The 19976-nt window shown below is 38.2% G+C and overlaps 1 protein-coding gene and 1 non-coding gene across 2 annotated transcripts; both read left to right on the forward strand.

The window, feature by feature from the left end:
- Positions 1–450: 450 nt before the first annotated feature.
- Positions 451–557, forward strand: LOC113758129. Its single transcript, XR_003466582.1, has one exon. It is a non-coding gene; the product is annotated as a small nucleolar RNA R71 (small nucleolar RNA).
- A 7313-nt stretch (positions 558–7870) lies between these two features.
- LOC113758127 lies at positions 7871–8530 on the forward strand. The gene has a single exon (XM_027301136.1). It carries the CDS (start codon positions 7871–7873, stop codon positions 8528–8530), a length of 660 nt encoding a protein of 219 aa, XP_027156937.1.
- The last annotated feature ends 11446 nt before the right edge of the window (positions 8531–19976 follow it).

Genomic DNA, 19976 nt, shown 5'->3' on the forward strand with positions numbered 1-19976 from the left:
GTGAGGCCAACTCGGTGGCAGATGCATTTGCCTCATCACAGCTGGGAGGGCAGCGGAGCTACGTCTCTTTCACGGCCTTGCCTTTTAGAGCCAGAGGGGAGGCCCGTCTGGACTGTTACGCAATTCCACGTCTGCGAAAGGTGCTGACTAGGGCTTGAATACCAATTTTTCTGGTTTTTTTCCTGGTTTTTTACTCTTGTAACTTGCTCTTTTTCTAATAAAATTTTTTAAAAAAAAGTTGAGAGTGTCAATTTCATACATACTGGCTGCTCTTCTTGTGTTACCTCTTTCGTTTGCCCATTGATAATTATTAAAAACCGTATCTTCTATCAAAGTTTGAGCATCTTCGGTTGATTTTTCATTAAAACTCCATCGGCATTGGCGTCTATGTTGATCTTGGTTGAGTAGTTGAGTTCATTATAAAAAGTTTGAACAACCAACCAATTGGGGAGGCCATGGTAGGGACATCTTCTTTGAAGATCCTTGAATCTCTCCCAAATTTCATACAAAGATTCACTTTCTTGTTGAGTAATACCTGTGATATCCATACAAAATGTCAACTCACCCCAAAAAGTGAAAGTATTAGGTGGATAAGAATTAACTCATACTTTCACTTTATTATAAAGTGAAAAAGGAAACAATCTTAGTTTAATTGCCTCATCACTTATTCCATTTATTTTGATTGTACCATATAAACCCATGAATTAGTTAGATCAGTATTAGGAATCTCCGTTGCATTTCCTTCATATTAACTTTGTTGAACCATTTGGATGAGTAAGAGTTTGATTTCAAAGTTGTTTGCATCAATTTCCGCCCTTGCAATGTTAGTTTATGCTCTCGATTCATTAGTTTGGCAAGGCATAATCCCTCAAGGGTGTTGGCCTTTGCTCTTCCATTTCAATGGAAGTTTCACCTATATTTTTCATCTTAATTTGTTTTTGTTGGGTGCGTCTTCTTCCTCTTTTCGCCGTGTTTAATTATTGAAGGTAAATTTCATCTTGGTGAAGAATTTAGTAGCTAAGAATAACAAAAATTACAACTAAAAGATAGAAATTATAAAATTAGCAAAAAAAGAGAAAGAAACAAAGTCTAGATTAATAAATTTTGATTTAACTCCAGTGTTGCACCTAAGTCCTCGGCAATGGTGCCAAATTTTGATAAGCTTTTCAACAGGCAATCGAAAGCACGTTTTGAACACATACTTGGTTTCGGATGTCCGAACCCTCTAACGGCTAGTTTCTCCTGCATTTATGCATGACCATTACATGTGTTTGGGTGGTAAAACATATTATTTTGTGATTGTTGATGATTATTCTAAATATACTTGGGTTATATTTCTTGCACACAAGGATGATGTCTTCAAAAATTTTGTTTCCTTATTTATAAAAGTTCAAAATTTGCTAAACAAGAATATTGTAAAAACAAGAAGTGACAATGGGATAGAATTTACATATTATAATTTTCAAAATTTTGTGATCACAATAAAATTTCATATGATTTTTTAATCGTGTTAAGAATACTAAATAGTGTAGACACCAAAATTTTAGCCTTTCTTTTTTTTATTATTTCATTTAGTTGATTTTGTTTTAATTTTTGTTTATTTTTATCTTATTTTATTTTTGTTAAGAAAACCATTTTTACTATTCATTGGAAAAAAGAAAAAGAAAAATCATCAATCAAACACAGAAATTTTAGCATTTTATTTCATTTTGTTAATCTTGTTTCCATTTTTTGTTAAGAAAATCATTTTATTAAGTTAAAAAAAATTAAATGATGATGAATGCCTCACACGCGTGTGCTGCCATTTCTTTCCTATGGCTTCTGATACGAAGCCATGCAAAATGCTACAATACAGGAAAAATGCAGTTTCATTTCTTATCTTATTCCACCTTTTCTTTCCTTCATTTTTTTTCACCATTGGATCATTTCAATCCCACTCCACCTGGCCTTGATCAAAACCTCAAGAATCCCATAGAAACAAAGCCAATCTAATGGCTCGAAAAGTAGGCAGTAGAACTGGGGTTCCATATGAACCCTTGAGATGAGGGTTAGGAACCCTCATCTGATATAAAAGGATCAGCTTGGAGAAGAGAAAGGGAGAATCTAGGGGTGGCAGCTGGAGGGAAGAATAGAGTGAGAGATAGAGTGGGAGAGAGAGACCGAGAGCAAAAGGGAGGTTATGGGCTGAGGGTTTGAGGAAGAAAGAAAAAAAAATCAAGTGAGCGAGAGGTAGCTACGGTTGAGGGCTAGCAAAGAAAAAGTAAGAAAACTGGAAAACGAGAGGAGAGAAGGAGGCGGCTAGGGTTGGAGAAAAGAGTAACGAGAAAGAGCTAGAGAGTAGAGGGAGGAAAAGAGAGAAAAGTGGAGATAACTGAGAGTAACCAGTGGAGAGAAGAGAAGGGCGGTTAGAAAGAAAAGGGAAGGAAATGGGTTTTGGGCAGAAAGTGAGGAGAAGAAGAAAACAAAAAGAAATGAGAGATTTTTTCCTGCTGGGGTTGAAAAGAGAGGCTTCGGGCTGGTAGGGAAGAAAGGAGAAACTGGAAAAGAAAGGAGCTTTGGGAGAAAAAGGGTTTCGTTGGAGCTTCGGGCAGTGAGGAAACAAGGGGGAAGATTAAAAAGGAGAAAAGAGTTTCGCAGGGATCTGTTTCGCAAGGATCTGGATCGTGTTTTGACTCTTAAAAGGCTAAAGGTAATCTTTCCATCCCTTATGTTCATGAGTTATGGGGTTTACGTCAGACTAGAATCATCAAAACCTCTGCTGCTATGAATGTTGCCGTGTTCTTTCGCTTTCTTCCTTGCTTGTACTTGCTATTTGTGCATATGGTAAAAAGGGAGGGGAGCTTTGATTCATGTTTTTGCGTTAAGTAACATTTCCTTTGCCGCAAAGAGGGAGTAAGAACGTGTGAAATGCATCCATCAGAATCGTTCCATCCATGATAGTTCGGTGAGGACCAAAAATTTACTTATTTTAAATTACTATTACTAGCTTATTTAAATATTTAATTGCCTGTTTACTCCAAATATTTTATTTCAACCTTTTTAGACCCAATTACAAGGAATTATGACTTGCATATATTTTTAAAATGATTTGTTTCCAAATTCAATTTTTGGAAGCTCGTTAAGTGAGAATAGTGAATGCGCATTTGGAGACAATAACCGATTTGAGAGTACTATGAGCTTGGAAAATTGGAAACTTGTACATTAGTCTTAAAATAGGTATTTTTATGTTTGAGTGTTCAAGTGTTAGTTAGTTATATTATCGTTATAAAAAATTCTTGGAGATTCCACTTTATCGCGCACAAATCGGTACTACGCGTTTTTGCGGGTGCGATTAATTGAGGGACTTTAGACCCACCTTTTTAGACCCTTAAGAGTGAATAATAATAGTATGAATGAAAGTTTATTAGAGGTTTAGTACACTAGTGAAATAAACTCAAGAGGAATCGAGCACGAAAAACGCGCGGAGCGCGGGGAGAGAGTTAACTTTTGCACAATTTGGAGCCACACATTAAAGCTTTTCAAGGAAGCTTCATTGCAGCCCAAACACTCTCCTTTCTCTCTCACATTCCAGCGGCCAAAGGAGGAAGAAAAATAGCCCACATTTCTTCTTCATTTCACCTTCAAATCATCACCAAATCACCTCAAATTTTACGTACAACTTGCTAAACACTTGGTGAACAACCTTAGCTAGGAAAAGGGCTTGTTTTCCAAGGTTTTCTTTAGCTATCAAGGGCCAAAAATTTCAGCTTGAGTCACCAACAAAGGTAATCAACGCTCAACCTTTCAATTCTTGGTTTATAGAAGATATCTTGCGTGTATAAGCTCATATATTCATGTGGGTAGCTTTATTTATGTTGAAAATTTGGTGTGTGGGCTCTATGAACTCCCACTACGGTTTGATGGACTAATTTGATGAGTTTTAATGTTATTAATGTTGGATTAGTGCTTAATTTAGTAGAAATAAGTGATATTGTGGATGGAAACTCAAAGGAAGTGAAGAGGGAAATTTTTCCGTTTCTGCCCCTGTCAATGCCGTGACCTTTAGAGCATTTTTTTGAGGTTCAATTGACTTTTTTATGATGTATATATGTTGTGTGGGCTGTGTGGAAGGTTTTCACAAAAAATTACGTGATTTGGTTGGCCAAATGTTGTGATTTCGAAAATTCATCAAAACTGGAAACGGGTGTCCAGTGTACTCTGGCAGTGTTTATGTTTCGGTCATAAATTTTTTCTCCGATGTCAGAATCAAGTGCCGTTGTGGAAATGGAAACTAGACATTCCCAGTTTTACAACAGTATAAAATACACATCCTAATTCCACTTGAGTGATCCGTACCCACCTTGTAAAGTTGCCTGTTCTGTTTCTCGTTTTAATGGAAGCTCTGTTTTAAGCAGCAAGTTGATGCTCGAATATGAGCTAGTTGTGGACAGATTTTTAAAACGATTTCTTCTGAGAAATTGTAGCTTTATGAATTTAGTTTTCAATGCCAACAACCATGCTCAATTCCAAGTTGAATTGAGTGAGTTGTGGCCAAAGTTCAAAACTGACTCAGGGATTGAAAACCCTCTTTTTGGCTAGTTGATGCCTTAACCTTGATTGGGACTTGTTGTTTCGAAATTTTGGTGTTAATCACCTACCAAAAACATCTTGGATGTTTCTTAGACATTTTCTACATAAATGAACCGTATTTGAGATGTTTTCATTAGTCGAATATTTAGAAAAGGAAAATTTACATACCAGGCAGATTTGCCTTGGAAACTTGTGGGACTTTACTGATTTTGTAAACTGACTTCCTGTACGTATTTTTCTATGAAATTTTACAGGGAGTTGCCCTCATATGGTAGTATAATACTGCCAAATTTGGTACCATTCCGAGTCCGTTTCGATATTCAACCAAAGTCCCAACGTTCGTGAATTAAATCTGGAATTTGGCCTAACGGTCTCACTTTTTCAGTAACTTTGAGCCGCCATATCTTGGTGCTCGAAACTCCAATTCTTGTTCTGCTTGTTGTGTTGAAAACTTTGATTGTAACTCTAATTGAATTCCAAATTTTAGAGGCTGGTTTGTATTGTGTGAATTTTACCGAATTTCCAAACTTTATCGAAAATCAACCCAAATCTGTCTTGACTTTCCAAAACAACAACTTTGGGCCAAATTTCGAATATCTTCCAATTGGAATCATGGAAAAGTGTCGTCTAGGAACTTTGGAATTAGTTTCCAATGGTACCAATTTTTTCAATTTTGGAATTGTAGAGAGAGAGATACAATTTTTCAAAGTACGTACAACAAATCTGAAATTTCCTAACTTAAGGAAAATAGAATTTTTCAAACTCTCCCTCTTCCTTTGATATCACTTGATCATTTTGCACACGATTTCAAAGATGAAAATCAGGTTTCTCTTGTGTTTTAAAATCCTACCCTTGAGCCTCGATTTACGAGTAATTAAGGCTCGTACTTGCGAGATTTTCTTAGATTGTACTAGCGTGCAATCTTTCTTGATACTTAGGGGTTTTAAGTGATTTTGAGTGATAATGCGTTATTAATTGCTCAGGCACCCAAGAGGACATTCAAGAGGATCCCACGGTGGACGCCTGAATTTCGAGTGACATTTCTTCTTTGTTTACTTGGTGAGTGTCAAATGTATGAGTACTTGATACATGTTTATTGTTATAAATGATTGGAGATTTTGAAAAAAATGGAGTCGAGTGTGTACTTTACCACACTCGTTCTCGTTTGAAATAAATGACTCATGATTGAATTGATTGAATTGAATGAATGAACCATGAATGACTTAAATGAATGATTGAATGTATCAAATGCTTGAATGACATCAATTAGTATGCTATGGCTGCATACGTCGCTAGAGTGAATCTCCTCGACACACAACTGTTACATGGGGGACGCTCAAACTCATAGGCCGACCTTGGGATTCGAGCCGGAATAGGCTTGGTCGGGAACCTCGGTGAGCCATGAGAATTTCAGGAAAAGCTTGATCTATTTGAAAGATCTCACTTGGCATACTCGTGGAGTATCGCCTTACAAATGTCATTCGGCCCCCGATGCGGTGTACGGTGGACGGACATGAGAAGTAAGTGGAGATCTACGGATTGGAAATATCAACCCGTTTGACGGAGAGTCATTGCGGGAAGATATACGAATGAGATTGGCAAATCAAGTGGAAATTAGCTCCTGAGAGTTACCATATCCTTGAATTGTTTCTGTTTATTTTTCACTGGAACTGTTTACTTCTTGTATTTTTTCGTTTTCCTGTTGATTGGGATTGTGACTTGGACAATGTGTTTGCATGTGTGTTCTTGACCTCACGAGCGTTTTGTTCACCCCGTAGATTTGTTTTCCTTAACAGGAGTGGGCATGGAATGAGTCTTGAAGGAACCCTTTTGATGTACTTTTAGCTTAAGGCTTCTAATGTAATTGGCTAGATATTCTGGATGTTGTATATTTTGGGTATTGTTGTAACTTTTGGAAATCCGATGTACGGATTGGATAATCGTTATATATTGTTAAGTTCGATAGTTTTTCCGCACTTTCTTACTTTATCTGGTTGTGTTGGCTAGTATTGTGTTAAGCCTGAATGAGATTTGTACCGAGTCTTAGCGAGAGCTGGGCAGGCGTCCCATGAATACCCTTTGGTTCGCTTTAGGGAGAAATGGGGGTCACAGTTGGTATCAGAGCGCTAGGTTAGAGATCTATTGGGAGTCTCTACCTTAAGACTTGAGACCGAGAATAAGTTTATTCTTAGTACTTGACTAAGTTAGTCATGGTTAGGACATCGACGTGCGAGGAGCGATTAAGTTTCTAACCCGAAAAGTGTAATTGTTTTGTAGGGATGGAAAATGGAAATGGGACTCCGGCAACGAATGGGAATGGCATGCTAATGGTCATGTAGAGCCTCTTAGGCCTATTTACAACCGATCTCTTGGTGGAAGGGCTCAAGTGCGCTACACACCCTCTAATAGATACCTTCAATGTTTGTGTAGGTTAACTTCTGCCTACCCGAACCACCTCGTGCTAGCCTTGGACGACGAGCGTCGTCAGTTGGTGAATGCCAACTTAGATTTACAGGTGGAGGTGGACGAGTTGAGACAGATGATTAGTGCTTAGGGAGAGAGGATTGCGGAGCTCGAGGAAGTTGTGGAGGACGAGGTGGCTACTGCTGCAGTCACTCGTGAGGAGCTCCAGAGGACTAGGGCTCGACTCACTAGGTTAGGTGAGGAGGTCCGTGATCGGGCTTCCGGGATCCTGGCGGATGCCACTGAGATGATAGAGGGGGTGTCGGATATTGTCCAGAGCCCGGTTCAGGGGGAGGACTTAGAGGAGGATCCGGAGGAGAATTCTGAGGAGGAGATTCCTCCTGATAGTCCTATTGTGGATTAGGTCTAGACTGATTGACCTTTTGACCCTTTTGACTGGTACAGTTAGGATTAGTTGGGGTGATGCGAGTGCTGAGACCATTGTATTTTGCATGACTGTATGGTCTACTTTTGAAGCACTTGATTCTGCTTTAGTCTTACATGACTGAAAATACTCTTGTGGCACCTGTGTGCTATATTTTTGTGATTTTCCCCATGACTTGCTAATTGTATGGATCTTGACATGTTAATGAATGTAAATTATTGTTATTTTCAATGTTTTCGTGATTGGTTCTTGTTTTAAGTATTTTCTTGCGTAATTGATTCATTTCTTGCACTAGGCATACCTAGGATAATGGAAGGATGAAGAAGTGATCGAGGCCGTGGGCGAGGGACTAGACAGGCCCAACGTCATGGCGATGACCAGGGATCGGCAACTGGACTAACCCATGGACAAGAAAATGTAGAGGGAAATCAAGTGGCTACTGCCATCAATAGGATGACTGATATCCTAGAGCGTTTGGCTGATAGACAAGGTTCTGGACCACTTAACCAACCTGGGGAACAGGATAGTGGAGAGGATAGAGCCTTAGAAAGGTTCTTGAAGTTTAATCCGCTTAAATTTATTGGTGAACCCGATCCTGAGATAGCAGAGAATTGGTTGGAGAGAATGACTAATATATTCGCTGCCTTAGACTATACCGAGGATAGGCGAGTGAATTTTGTTGCTTTTCAATTTGAGAGAGTGGCTCGTGCTTGGTGGGATATGATAAGGGGAAAGTGGGAGAGAGCCCAAACCCTTTGGACGTGGGAGAATTTCACGAGGAAATTTAATGAGAAATTTCTTCCACCCTTAATCCATGAGAAGAGGGAGGATGAGTTTATCAAGTTGAAACAAGAGACCCTTAGTGTAGCGGAATATGAAGGGAAGTTCACTAAGCTTTCCAAGTATGTCCCTGGATTGGTAATTAACGAACGGAGGAGGATAAGACAGTTTGTACAAGGGCTTAATGTGGAAATCCAGGAGGGTTTGGCCGCAGCCCAAATCTTTACATTTACTGAGGCTTTAGAGAAAGCGCAACGGGTTGAAAGTGCGAGAATGCAAGTTAAGGACTTTCATAATAGGAAGAAGAACTTTCCTAGTCGTATTTCTGGATAGACTAGTAAGAGTTCACAACCTTCCAAAGTTGGGAGAGGAATGGGAGGAATAAGGACTGCTGGAGCTTCTAGGGGAGCTTTATCTAGAGGAGGTCGTAGTGGGCCGATTCAAGTTAGGGGAGCACCTTCTAATGGTTCGGCCGTGATCCATCAAGTTACTTGTGGGTACTATGGTAAACCCAACTATTCTGAGAACGATTGTTGGAGAAAGTCTGGGAAGTGCTTGGCTTATGGTAGTACCGAGCACCAACTTGCGAACTATCCAAATAAAATGAAGATAGGAGGTAACTCGCAGAGGCCAGAAAAGTCAACCTCTAAACAGACTAGTGCTGGAGGGAGTCGACCTAAGGTACCGGCTAAGGTTTATGCAGTGGATCATCAACAGATACTTGATGCGACTAAGGTGGTTGAATGTACGATTCCTGTTTTCCACCGTTTAGCTAAGATTTTAATTGATCCGGGTGCGACACATTCCTTTGTAAACCCTAATTTCATGAGAGGAATAGACTTGAAGCCAATTAAGTTACCTTATGACTTGGAGGTTAAGACACTTACTGGGGACCAAAGTTTAATTGCTAATTTGGTATATAGAAATTGTGAGATCTGGGTTGGAGAACGTAAATTACTGGCCGATTTGATAGGCTTAACAATTAAAGGGTATGATGTGATCTTAGGAATGGACTGGCTAGCCCGTTACAGTGCCCAGTTGAATTGTAAGACGAAAATAGTAGAATTGTGTATTCTGAGAGAGGCAACCCTGAAATTGGATGTAAGGGGTAGATTAGGCTCATCTGCAATTATCTCAGGAATCCGAGTTAGGAAAATGTTAAGTAAAGGGGCTCAGGATTATTTGGCTTTTCTAATCAACACTCCTAGTGATAAAGTGAGATTGGAGGATATTCCTGTAGTGAAGGATTACCCAGATGTCTTTCCTGAAGAGTGAGAATCCTTACCCCCGGAAAAGGACATAGCTTTTAAGATTGATGTGACTCCGAGAGTAGCACCTATTTCTAAGACGCCATATCGGATGGCTCCAGCCGAATTGAAGGAATTGAAATTGCAATTACAGGACTTGTTGGAACAGGGTTTTATAAAAGAGAGTGACTCACCATGGGGAGCCCCAGTCCTGTTTGTTGAAAAGAAATATGGGAGTCTAAGGTTGTGTATAGACTATCGAGACTTGAATGATGTCACCATTAAGAATAAGTACCCGTTGCCCCACATTGATGAATTGTTTGACCAATTACAAGGGGCGGTGGTATTCTCGAAATTGGATTTGAGACAAGGTTATTATCAATTGAGGATTTTGGAGAAAGATATACCCAAGACTGCTTTTAACGCGAGGTATGGACACTTTGAGTTTGCCGTAATGCCATTTGGGTTAACGAATGCACCTGCTGCTTTTATGGATTTGATGCACAGGGTCTTTAAGCCTTATCTGGACCAATTTGTAGTGGTATTTATTGATGATATTTTGGTGTACTCTAAGAATGTGAAAGATCACGAGAAACACTTGAGAATTGTTTTACAAATCTTGAGGGAACACCAATTGTATGCTAAGTTTAGCAAGTGTGAATTTTGGTTGAAAGAAATGACATTCTTGGGACACATAATTTCTAAGGATGGGATTAAAATAGATCCAGGTAATGTTGAAGCTATTTCAAAGTGGAAACGACCGGAAAACCCTACTGAGGTTCGAAACTTTATAGGATTAGCAGGGTATTATCGGAGATTTATCCAGAATTTTTCTAGGATTGCTGGACCCATGACTGAGTTGACCAAGAAAAGTGGGAAGTTTATTTGGAGTTCCAAGTGTGAAGAGAGTTTCCAAGAGTTGAAAAAACGTTTGACAAGAGCGCCTGTGTTAACTCTACCAAATGGAAAAGACAGCCTTGTGGTCTACACAGATGCTTCCAAGGAAGGATTGGGATGTGTTTTAATGCAAAATGACAAAGTGATAGCATATGCCTCTAGAAAATTGAAACCGCATAAAGGAAATAACTCGACTCATGATTTGGAGTTAGCGGCGGTAGTGTTTGTTTTAAAGAAATGGAGACATTATCTGTATGGAGTGACATTCGAGGTTTTTACTGACCACAAAAGTCTTAAATATTTGTTTTCTCAAAAGGAGCTGAATTTGAGGCAACGTAGGTTGTGAGGACCCATAATTTTATTATTTCAAAATATTGTTAAATTGGTCATTTTAAAAATATTTCGTACTCGAGTTACCCAAAAAAAAATTAATAAAATAAAAATAAAATAAAATATACTAAAGTACATGAATTTCTCGAAAATAAATTTTTCCGATTGGTTCTTTACGCGCATATTATTTTAATGCCCAAATTTATTCAAGATGAATTGCTTATCGTGATTTTTATTGTTATATATATATACTTGGATTATCATATTTTAGAGTTTTAGAATCGAATAAGTTGAATTTCCAAGTTCAAACAAGAAAACCCTTAAGTTTGACCTTTATACGCGCGCGTGCCGAAAAGGCCCCGACAGGCACATTAATTTGATTAATTGGAGATTTTAAGAACATGATATTAGACTACTAGTAATATACTATTAATGTACTAGGGAAATTACCTTAGAGGTTTAGTGCACAAAAGTTGCAAACGAGCGCAAAAATTGGACACGCAAAGACCCTAAACGGACCTAGCATGAGTTGACACTTAGACTTAACCATTAAGTCACCAATTCTCTCCACTTTCATTACAATACCTGATTTCACTCTCTCTCCTCTCGTCACTCTCTAGTTGGCCGAAGATGGGAAGAAAAAAATCTAGCCAAAATCCTCACAAACTTGCTTCAATCCACTTCCAAATTTCATCATCCATTAGAGGGCTTTGATCCTAGCTTGGAAGAGGGGGCTGTTCATCGGTTTTCTTGGAGGAATTTCGGTCAAGATTTCTGCCCTAAAGCTGTCCAACTAAGTTCTTGAGGTAACTCACTCACCCACACTTCAATCTTGCAAAATTATAGCTCAAATGGAGCAAAGGTAGCATGGGTTTCCAACCTATGGTAGAATTTGGGTTGATTGGTTGAGTAATTATGTTTTTGCAATTCCATGACATGCTCGAGGGTTTGAGGATGTTTATTGGTGACTGATGTGATGAATTAACATGTTGTGGTTGCTGATATTGTGCTATGTTACTGTAAGGCCCAAAGACAACCTAAGAGGGGGGTGAATTAGGTTGATTAAAATCTTAATCAAATTTATGCAATTTTTTGCTTTATAAAAATTTACCTTCTTTTCTAGTAATGATCAATCAAGTAGATTAGAAGAAGAGAGCAATATTGATTCGAAAAACAAGTATAGATAAGCAATGAGAATTTTATTAAACAAAAAAGAATAAGATAGAATATCAAACCGATTGTCTACCAAGCTTTCCTCAAACTTGAAGACCAATCACTAGGTTGAGCAACTTCTCTTTGATGAAAGATGATCAACTAGATGTACAATGGAGGGAGCACTTCCTCCTTGCCCTAAGCCTCACTTAGTCAAGCTAAGAAGTTTTACAATCACTCAGATAACCCTCAACAAAGCTACACTAAAGAAACTTTCAATCACAAAAGAAATGCTCACAAGAAATTCACACCACTTGGAGAACAAATCTAGTTTTGGAGACTATTTTCAAGCTAAAATATCTCTTGAGATCTTGTAAACAAAGTGTGCAAAAGTCCCTGTCTTGTTCAGAATCGTTTGTATTTGAAGGGGACCTAAAATGGGCTTCATTAATGCTTCCAACGGATAGAAGGCAGATGAAGAGTCAGCTAGCCGTTGGGGATGTCGGACGTCCTACAGCTTAGTCATCGTCCGATCCCATCGTTCGTAAATCAGTCAGGTTGTTGTTCGGACGTCCGATGGGATATTATCGTCCGAACGTCGTCCAGAGAGTTATCAAAGCTTTGTGGAATTTTTAGGACGTCCGATGAGATTGATGTGCGTCCGAAGCATGCATCCGATCCTTCAGGACGTCCGATGCTTCCTTACGAGCGTCCGACAGTATTTCCTTCTTGATGTTCTTCATCCTTTCGGACGTCCGACAGATTCCTTCGGACGTCCGATATGAGTGTCCTGTTTTTGCTTCTTCTTTTGGTTGATATTTATTTCTTGACATATTCGTACCTGATTCTTTGATAGGCAAAAAACACTTATATTTGAAGAGAGTTAGATAGACATTTCAAAGTACATTGTGATCATCAAAACCAAGAATAACATTCTCCCCCTTTTTGATGATGACAAAACAATGGTTTGAAATGCGATTTGATGATAGGAAAATAAGCTCCCCCTTTCTCAATTGACAAAAACTCCCCCTTACTTAGTGAATCATAAAGCAAAAATTTGAAAAACTCCCCCTCACTTGGCTACCCTACCGAATTAATCAATTATCCAAAAACATAACCATTAAGCAGCCAACATCCAACATTTTACCAATTCAATCCATCAAGCCAATTCAATTTCAATTAAATCATCAATCAATCCAATCCAGTCCTCGCCCCCTTTTTGTCATCACAAAAGGCCAATCAATCACATATGTCACGGAGAACCAAAAAACATCCACACATTCATCATTCAACATACTTAAAATCCATCCACATATCCATAACCATTACAGCCATAATCATCCATGAAAAAGTACTAAACGAACATAACATAAACATAAGCATTATATCTACATATCCATTGTTGAACACCACAAACACTAAAAACACATGAAATAGTCAAACAAAGTGCAAATGACCCTATGGTGAACTAGGTGGATCCAGGTGTCCTTCGAGAAAGCTGATATTGGGAGAGGTCCTCCTCTTCAGTTTCTTCATCATCTTCAACAGCTTCTTCAACTGGTGCCTTGCCTTTATCTGATGTGGAAGGGCCATGAGGAGTCACAGGAGTTGATGAGTTCGGGTCTGGAATTGATGAACTTGGATCAGTGGGGCGTGGCTCTTTGCCATGTGAAACTTCCTCAACCACAGGTGGGGGAAAAAGAATGTTCTTTTTGTCTAGGTAGGTTGTTTGATGTTCAGAGGACATGGTGAGCATTAGACCATGTTCTAGAAGAAGAACATGCTGTTTGAGTTCACGAAGGAGCTCAATCACTTCATCATTGGAGGAGAAAGATGCCTTAGTGGCAGACTTCCTGGGTTGAATGGGAGTGAGTGCAATAGATGAAGGATTGTGTAGTGGATCATGTGCAGCCTTAGACCTAGGTTCACTGGATGATGCCCCCTTATAAGCCCATAGATTATCCTTAAAGACAAGATTTTTCCTTTCAAAATATCCTTTGGTAAAGGCATAAGAAGATGCTTCTTTAGGACAAACACCAAGAATTGGTACTTTGCAAAACTCAAAGATCTTTTGAAGAAATTTTCCATAAGATAATTTTCTGCGAGAATCAGTGGCATAGCGAAGTAAAAACTTGCACATGACAAAACCAAAATCAATACGAATCTTTTCTCGAAAATAGTAAAAGAGATACAACTCCATTTTGTTTGCATCTGTTCTATGGCCATCAGTAGGCACAAGCAGGTTTGAAATGATTGAAAAAGCAATTAGATTCACAGGGGCAAGATCATTCAGTTTAGCATCGGCAGGGGCAGAAAAACTTCGTTTAAAATAAGTCAACATCTTAGCCCCATCAAAATGATTATCAGCAGTAGGATGCTCTTCATAGGAAAAGAAATTTGCAATTTTACTCTTGCATCCAGGTTCAATAGTAGTTTTTAAAATATCATTCACAATTTCAGAATCAAAGACTAAGTCTACCCCATTAACCCTGGACATAATCTCAGTTTGGTCAGTGCCTTTCCTAAGATTAGCAAAGAATTGATACAGCATTTCAGGGTAATAAACATTGGGCATAGAAATGAGATGTGACCATTTCTGGAAAGCAAACAGACTCAGAATGGATTCTAAACCTATTTGGCGAAATTCAGAAGAATTTATAGTGCGTTGAGGAATGACACCTTTCTGGGATATCCAGGAGTGTTTGTCTTTTGCAGCATCATCAAAGAATGTAGGGAGTGTGGTTGATTTTGGAGGCGGTTGAGATGAGGTTCCCTGTCCAGATTCAGGCTGAGGGGAGGGTTGTGGTGTAGGCTGTGACATTCGACCCTTTACAGCTCCTCTCTTGAAGCGTTTGGATGATCGTTTGACCGTAGGAAGATCATCATCCTCATCCCTGAGTGGGTGTTTGCGTCCGGCAGTGACCTTCCCTCCTCTTAGATTCACCATTGTGCGAAATGTGTGGAATGAAGGATGCAAATGATGCACACAGTAGTATGGAAGTGAATCACACAGAATTTTTGGGACAAAAAGGCCTTGAACAAGATTTGACAGAGCGGTTATGAGAAAGTAGGGTTTTGAGGGAAATTTGGGAATTTACGAAATGTTATGCGATTCGGTGAAATGATCAGGAGAAATGAATCGCAATCAATCAGGAAAAGTTTTGTTTGAGTCAATTTGGGAATGAGAGCTTCAGAATGGTATGAATTTGAGGGCGAGAGATGAAAGGGTTTTCGTCCGAGAGGAAATAGAAGAAGAAGAGTTTGAAGCAAATGACTAAGAAAGTTACTTTTAAAAAATGAGCCGTTGTACTGTCGGACGGCCGAACGAAGTCGTGCGTCCGACAGTTTCGTCCGAACAGGTGCATTCTGGGAAAATAGCTGAAGAACATCATCGGACGTCCGTTCATCCTCTTTCGGACGTCCGAAGGCTATGAAAAATTTAAGATGATTTTTCGATTAACCCTAATTTTGATCTTAGATGAATAAATTGATCTAATGGCAAAGCTTTGGTAAAAATATCAGCAAATTGATCTTTAGAACAAACATAATTTACACAAATTTCACCTTTTTGAACAAGATCACGAATAAAGTGGTGCTTTATATCTATATGCTTTGTCCTAGAATGTTGAATTGGATTTTTGGTCAAATTAATAGCACTAGTATTATCACAGAATATAGGCATGCAGTCATATAACAATCCAAAATCATTCAAGGTATGCTTCATCCATAAAAGTTGAGCATAACATGCACTAGCGGCAATATATTCCGCTTCGGTTGTAGACAGAGATATTGCATTTTACTTTTTGCTAAACCAAGAAACTAAGCAATTACCAAGAAAGTGACAAGTTCCACTAGTACTTTTTCTGTCCACACGACAACCACCAAAATCCGCATCCGAATATCCATATAAAGCAAATTCACAAGATCTAGCATACCAAAAACCATAGTCTAATGTACCTTTCAAATACCTAAAAATTCTTTTAACAGCATTTAAATGTGATTCTTTTGGACAAGATTGAAATCTAGCACACAAGCAAACAACAAACATAATATCAGGTCTACTTGCGGTTAAATAGAGTAAGCTTCCGATCATACCTCTATAGTGCTTTTCATCCACATGATTACCTTCTTCATCTTTGTCAAGTTTTGTAGAAGTGCACATTGGAGTTCCAATTTGTTTTGAGTCCTCCATGCCAAACTTTTTCAGCAATTCCTTGGTATATTTTGCTTGATTTATAAAAATTCCCTCAAGGGCTTGATGTATTTGAAGTCCAAGGAAGAAATTTAATTCTCCCATCATACTCATTTCAAATTCACTTTGCATAGTGGTGGAAAAATCCTTGCATAGATACTCATTAGTAGCACCAAAAATAATATCATCAACATATATTTGCACAATAAGAAGGTCATTTAACACTTGCTTAGTAAACAGTGTGGTGTCCACAATACCTCTTTTGAAACCATTTTCAATCAAGAAACCACTTAATCTTTCATACCAAGCTCTTGGAGCCTGTTTTAAACCATATAATGCTTTAGATAGTTTAAACACATGACTTGGAAATTTTGTATTTTCAAAACCGGGGGGTTGATCCACATATACTTCTTGATCAATAAAACCATTTAAAAAGGCACTTTTAACATCCATTTGAAACAATTTGAAACCTTTGAAACAAGCAAAAGCAAGAAGCATTCTAATAGATTCTAATCTCTCTACGGGAGCAAATGTTTCATCAAAATCAATTCCTTCTTCTTGTGCATATCCTTTAGCAACTAATCTGGCTTTATTTCTTACAACAACACCTTTATCATCCAATTTATTTCTAAATATCCACTTTGTGCCAATGATAGGTTGATTTTGAGGTCTATCAACAAGTGTCCAAACCTTATTTCTCTCAAATTGATTAAGTTCCTCTTGCATAGCCAAAATCCAGTTATCATCCTTTAAAGCATCATTGATATTTTTGGGTTCAAAAAGAGAAACTAAAGCAAAATTGTCTATCAATTTTCTAGATGAAGAATGAGTCTTTACCTTTTCGGATGGATCACCAATTATAAGCTCTCTTGGATGATTTTGGCTAAATTTCCAAGCATTGGGAAGGTCTTTGAGTGAATCATCATTCTCATCTTCATCACCCTTTTCTTGATCATTATGAGCTTCATCCATCATTTCCATTGCTGCTGGTTTAGAAATTCCTTCATCACCAATTTTCAGCTTTTCCATTCCTTCACGAACACCTACATCATCATCCTCACACGACCTTTTGGAATTATCATCATTAGTTTCATCAAATGTTATGTGAATGGCTTCTTCTATCACAAGAGTCCTTCTATTAAAGACTCTATATCCTCTTTTGTTCTCACAATAACCCAAAAATATTCCTTCATCAGATTTTTTCTCAAACTTACCAAGATGTTCCTTTAGATTTAAAATAAAACATTTACAACCAAAGACTTTGAAATATCCGACCGTAGGTTTCTTATCAAAAATCAGTTCATAAGATGTTTTATTCAAAATGAGTCTCAAAAGGATTCTATTCATCACATAACATGCAGTGTTTACAGCTTCAGCCCAAAGGTATTTTGGCAAACTACATTCACTTAACATAGTTCTAGCAGCCTCTTGTAGTGTCCTATTTTTCCTTTCTACAACACCATTTTGTTGTGGAGTTCTTGCAATAGAAAACTCATGGGTTATGCCATTATGATCACAAAATTCTGGAAAACCACAATACTTGAATTCCGTTCCATTGTCACTTCTAATCCTAACAATTTTAAAGCCAAGCAGATTTTGCACTTTAGCAAACAATGAAGTGAAATTCTTGAAGGCATCATCCTTATGAGCAAGAAATATCACCCAAGTATATCTAGAATAATCATCCACAATCACAAAGCAGTATTTCTTACCTCCCAAGCTAGTGATTTGAGTAGGACCAAATAAGTCAAGATGCAAGAGTTCTAAAGGTTTAGAAGTTGATACACACTTCTTTGGTTTAAAAGAAACTTTTGTTTGCTTTCCAAATTGACACGCATCACAAATTTTATCCTTTTCAAAACTAATTTTTGGCAAGCCTCTAACTAGTTCCTTTTTCGAAATTTCCTTTTGTAAATCCATGTTAAAATGACAACGTCTCCTATGCCACAACCAAGGATCATCATTTGAAGCTTTAAGACATTTGAAGCTAGATGAATCAATTTTATCAAGAACCACAATATATATGTCGTTAAACCTCTTACCTTTGAACACAATATTATATTTGGAATCAAGCACAATGCATTCATGCTTTTTAAACAACACATTCAAGTCTTTATCACACAATTGACTAACACTAAGCAAGTTATAACCTAAGTTATCAACTAAGAGCACATTATGAACAAAAGTTTCACCATCCTTACCAACATCACCTATTCCAATTGTCTTAGCTTTCACATCATCACCGAATGTCACCTTTCCACTTGATTTTTGATTTTAGCTTTATGAACAAAGAGGGATCACCGGTCATATGCCTTGAGCAGCCGCTATCAATAAACCATTTGGACTTGTTTGAGCCTTTTTCCTGAAAAGAGAAAATGTTTGGTACCCTTTTTAATTTTTGGGTCCACAATAGTTAGCATTGTATCTCACTAACCACATGCATTTCATCCCTTTGTTCAGATTTCTTTTCACATAGCAATCTCCTTTCAAATGCCCTTTTGACAACAAAAATCACACATAATGGAAGAGTCCTTAACATGTACTGGTTTGACATATCTCAATCCACTTCTTCTATATGTTGTGAAACCATGTGCATTTTTGTTGCGTGCTAATGTTCTTTGATGAGCAGTAAGAAAGGTAGATGACATGTTCTTATTGAGAAAATCTTGTTTTCTTGCGTTCAAAGTCTCATCCAAGTTGTCCATTCTTTTCTTCAAATCACCATGTCTTTCCTTCAGCATTTTACAAATATTTGTCTTTCTATCAAGCTCATTTTGAACATTAAATACGGCTCTTACAAGACAATCATTGTCAGTCTTTAGTTGTTTATTTTGTTGAAGAAGACTTGTATTTTCATGAATGAGAAAAGCAATTTCTGTTTTAGCTGCTTGTTTTTATCATAAGATTCCTTCAAGGCATTATGCAATTTTTCAACAAAGGATTCAAGATCATCATCTTCTTCATCATCACTTTCAAATTGAGAGTGTATGGAAGTTACCTCATTATCTCCAATAGCCATGAAGGCCATTTGAGCTGATTCTTCCTCTTCTTCAACTTCCCCTTCAGAGTTGCATTCATTCCAAGTAATCTGGAAGTTGTTGAATCTTGGCTTTCGATCAGCTTTCCTGTAACAGCCCCACTTTCCCCTAAGGCGAACCAAAGGGGTGAGCGGACTGCCTGCCCATCTCTCGCCAGGACTCACGATGCAGACTAGAACTATCTATAGCGATCCGGAACTTACGAACGAGCGTAAACGAGTCAAAATGGTAAAATAACCCAAAATTAAAAAAAAGAAATCCGAAGTCGGCCATGAATAGTGACCGACCCGTCAGAACCCAACCGAAATAGCCAACAAACATTCACATCTGAACTTTAGCGTTTACAAATCAAAATGACATACAAAAGTTTTCAAAAGTTAATATATACACACGGTTTGCCAAATCAAAAGAGAAAACGCCCCAAAAGTACACTTAGGGTTTTAATACATGAGCTATACAAAAGATATGTTCAACTAGCTCAATTTGGCAGCCATTTGTCAAATCCAGACCAAAAGGGTTTATTTTCCTGTAAGGAAAACAAAAGGAACAGAAAGGGGTGAGCTTGCGCTCAATGAGGTACCAAACATATAGCAGAAAAATCATGGCATTTCACATTTAACAAATCAGATACACATGCCAGATGTAACGCAAAGGAACCAATGATTCAAATAAGAAGGATACGGGTGGCTCTCAGGAGCCAAATTTCCAGCGCAGTACTTGATCCAAACCGGTTGACTCTCCGTCAACGTATATAGAACCAAAACGTCCGTAGACTCCTCTTCACACCGAATTCCGTCCACCAAACACCCCCTTTACCGGGCCCGCTCACCTCAAACGAACAAAATGGTAATACTCGAGTATACCCGGAATCAAGGGTCTCAATACCCAAAATCCCCGAACAGACTACCGTGGTTCGTTATCTA

This window comes from Coffea eugenioides, unplaced genomic scaffold, assembly GCF_003713205.1.
Source record: "Coffea eugenioides isolate CCC68of unplaced genomic scaffold, Ceug_1.0 ScVebR1_36;HRSCAF=193, whole genome shotgun sequence".
In the NCBI taxonomy this organism is placed as follows: Eukaryota; Viridiplantae; Streptophyta; class Magnoliopsida; order Gentianales; family Rubiaceae; genus Coffea; species Coffea eugenioides.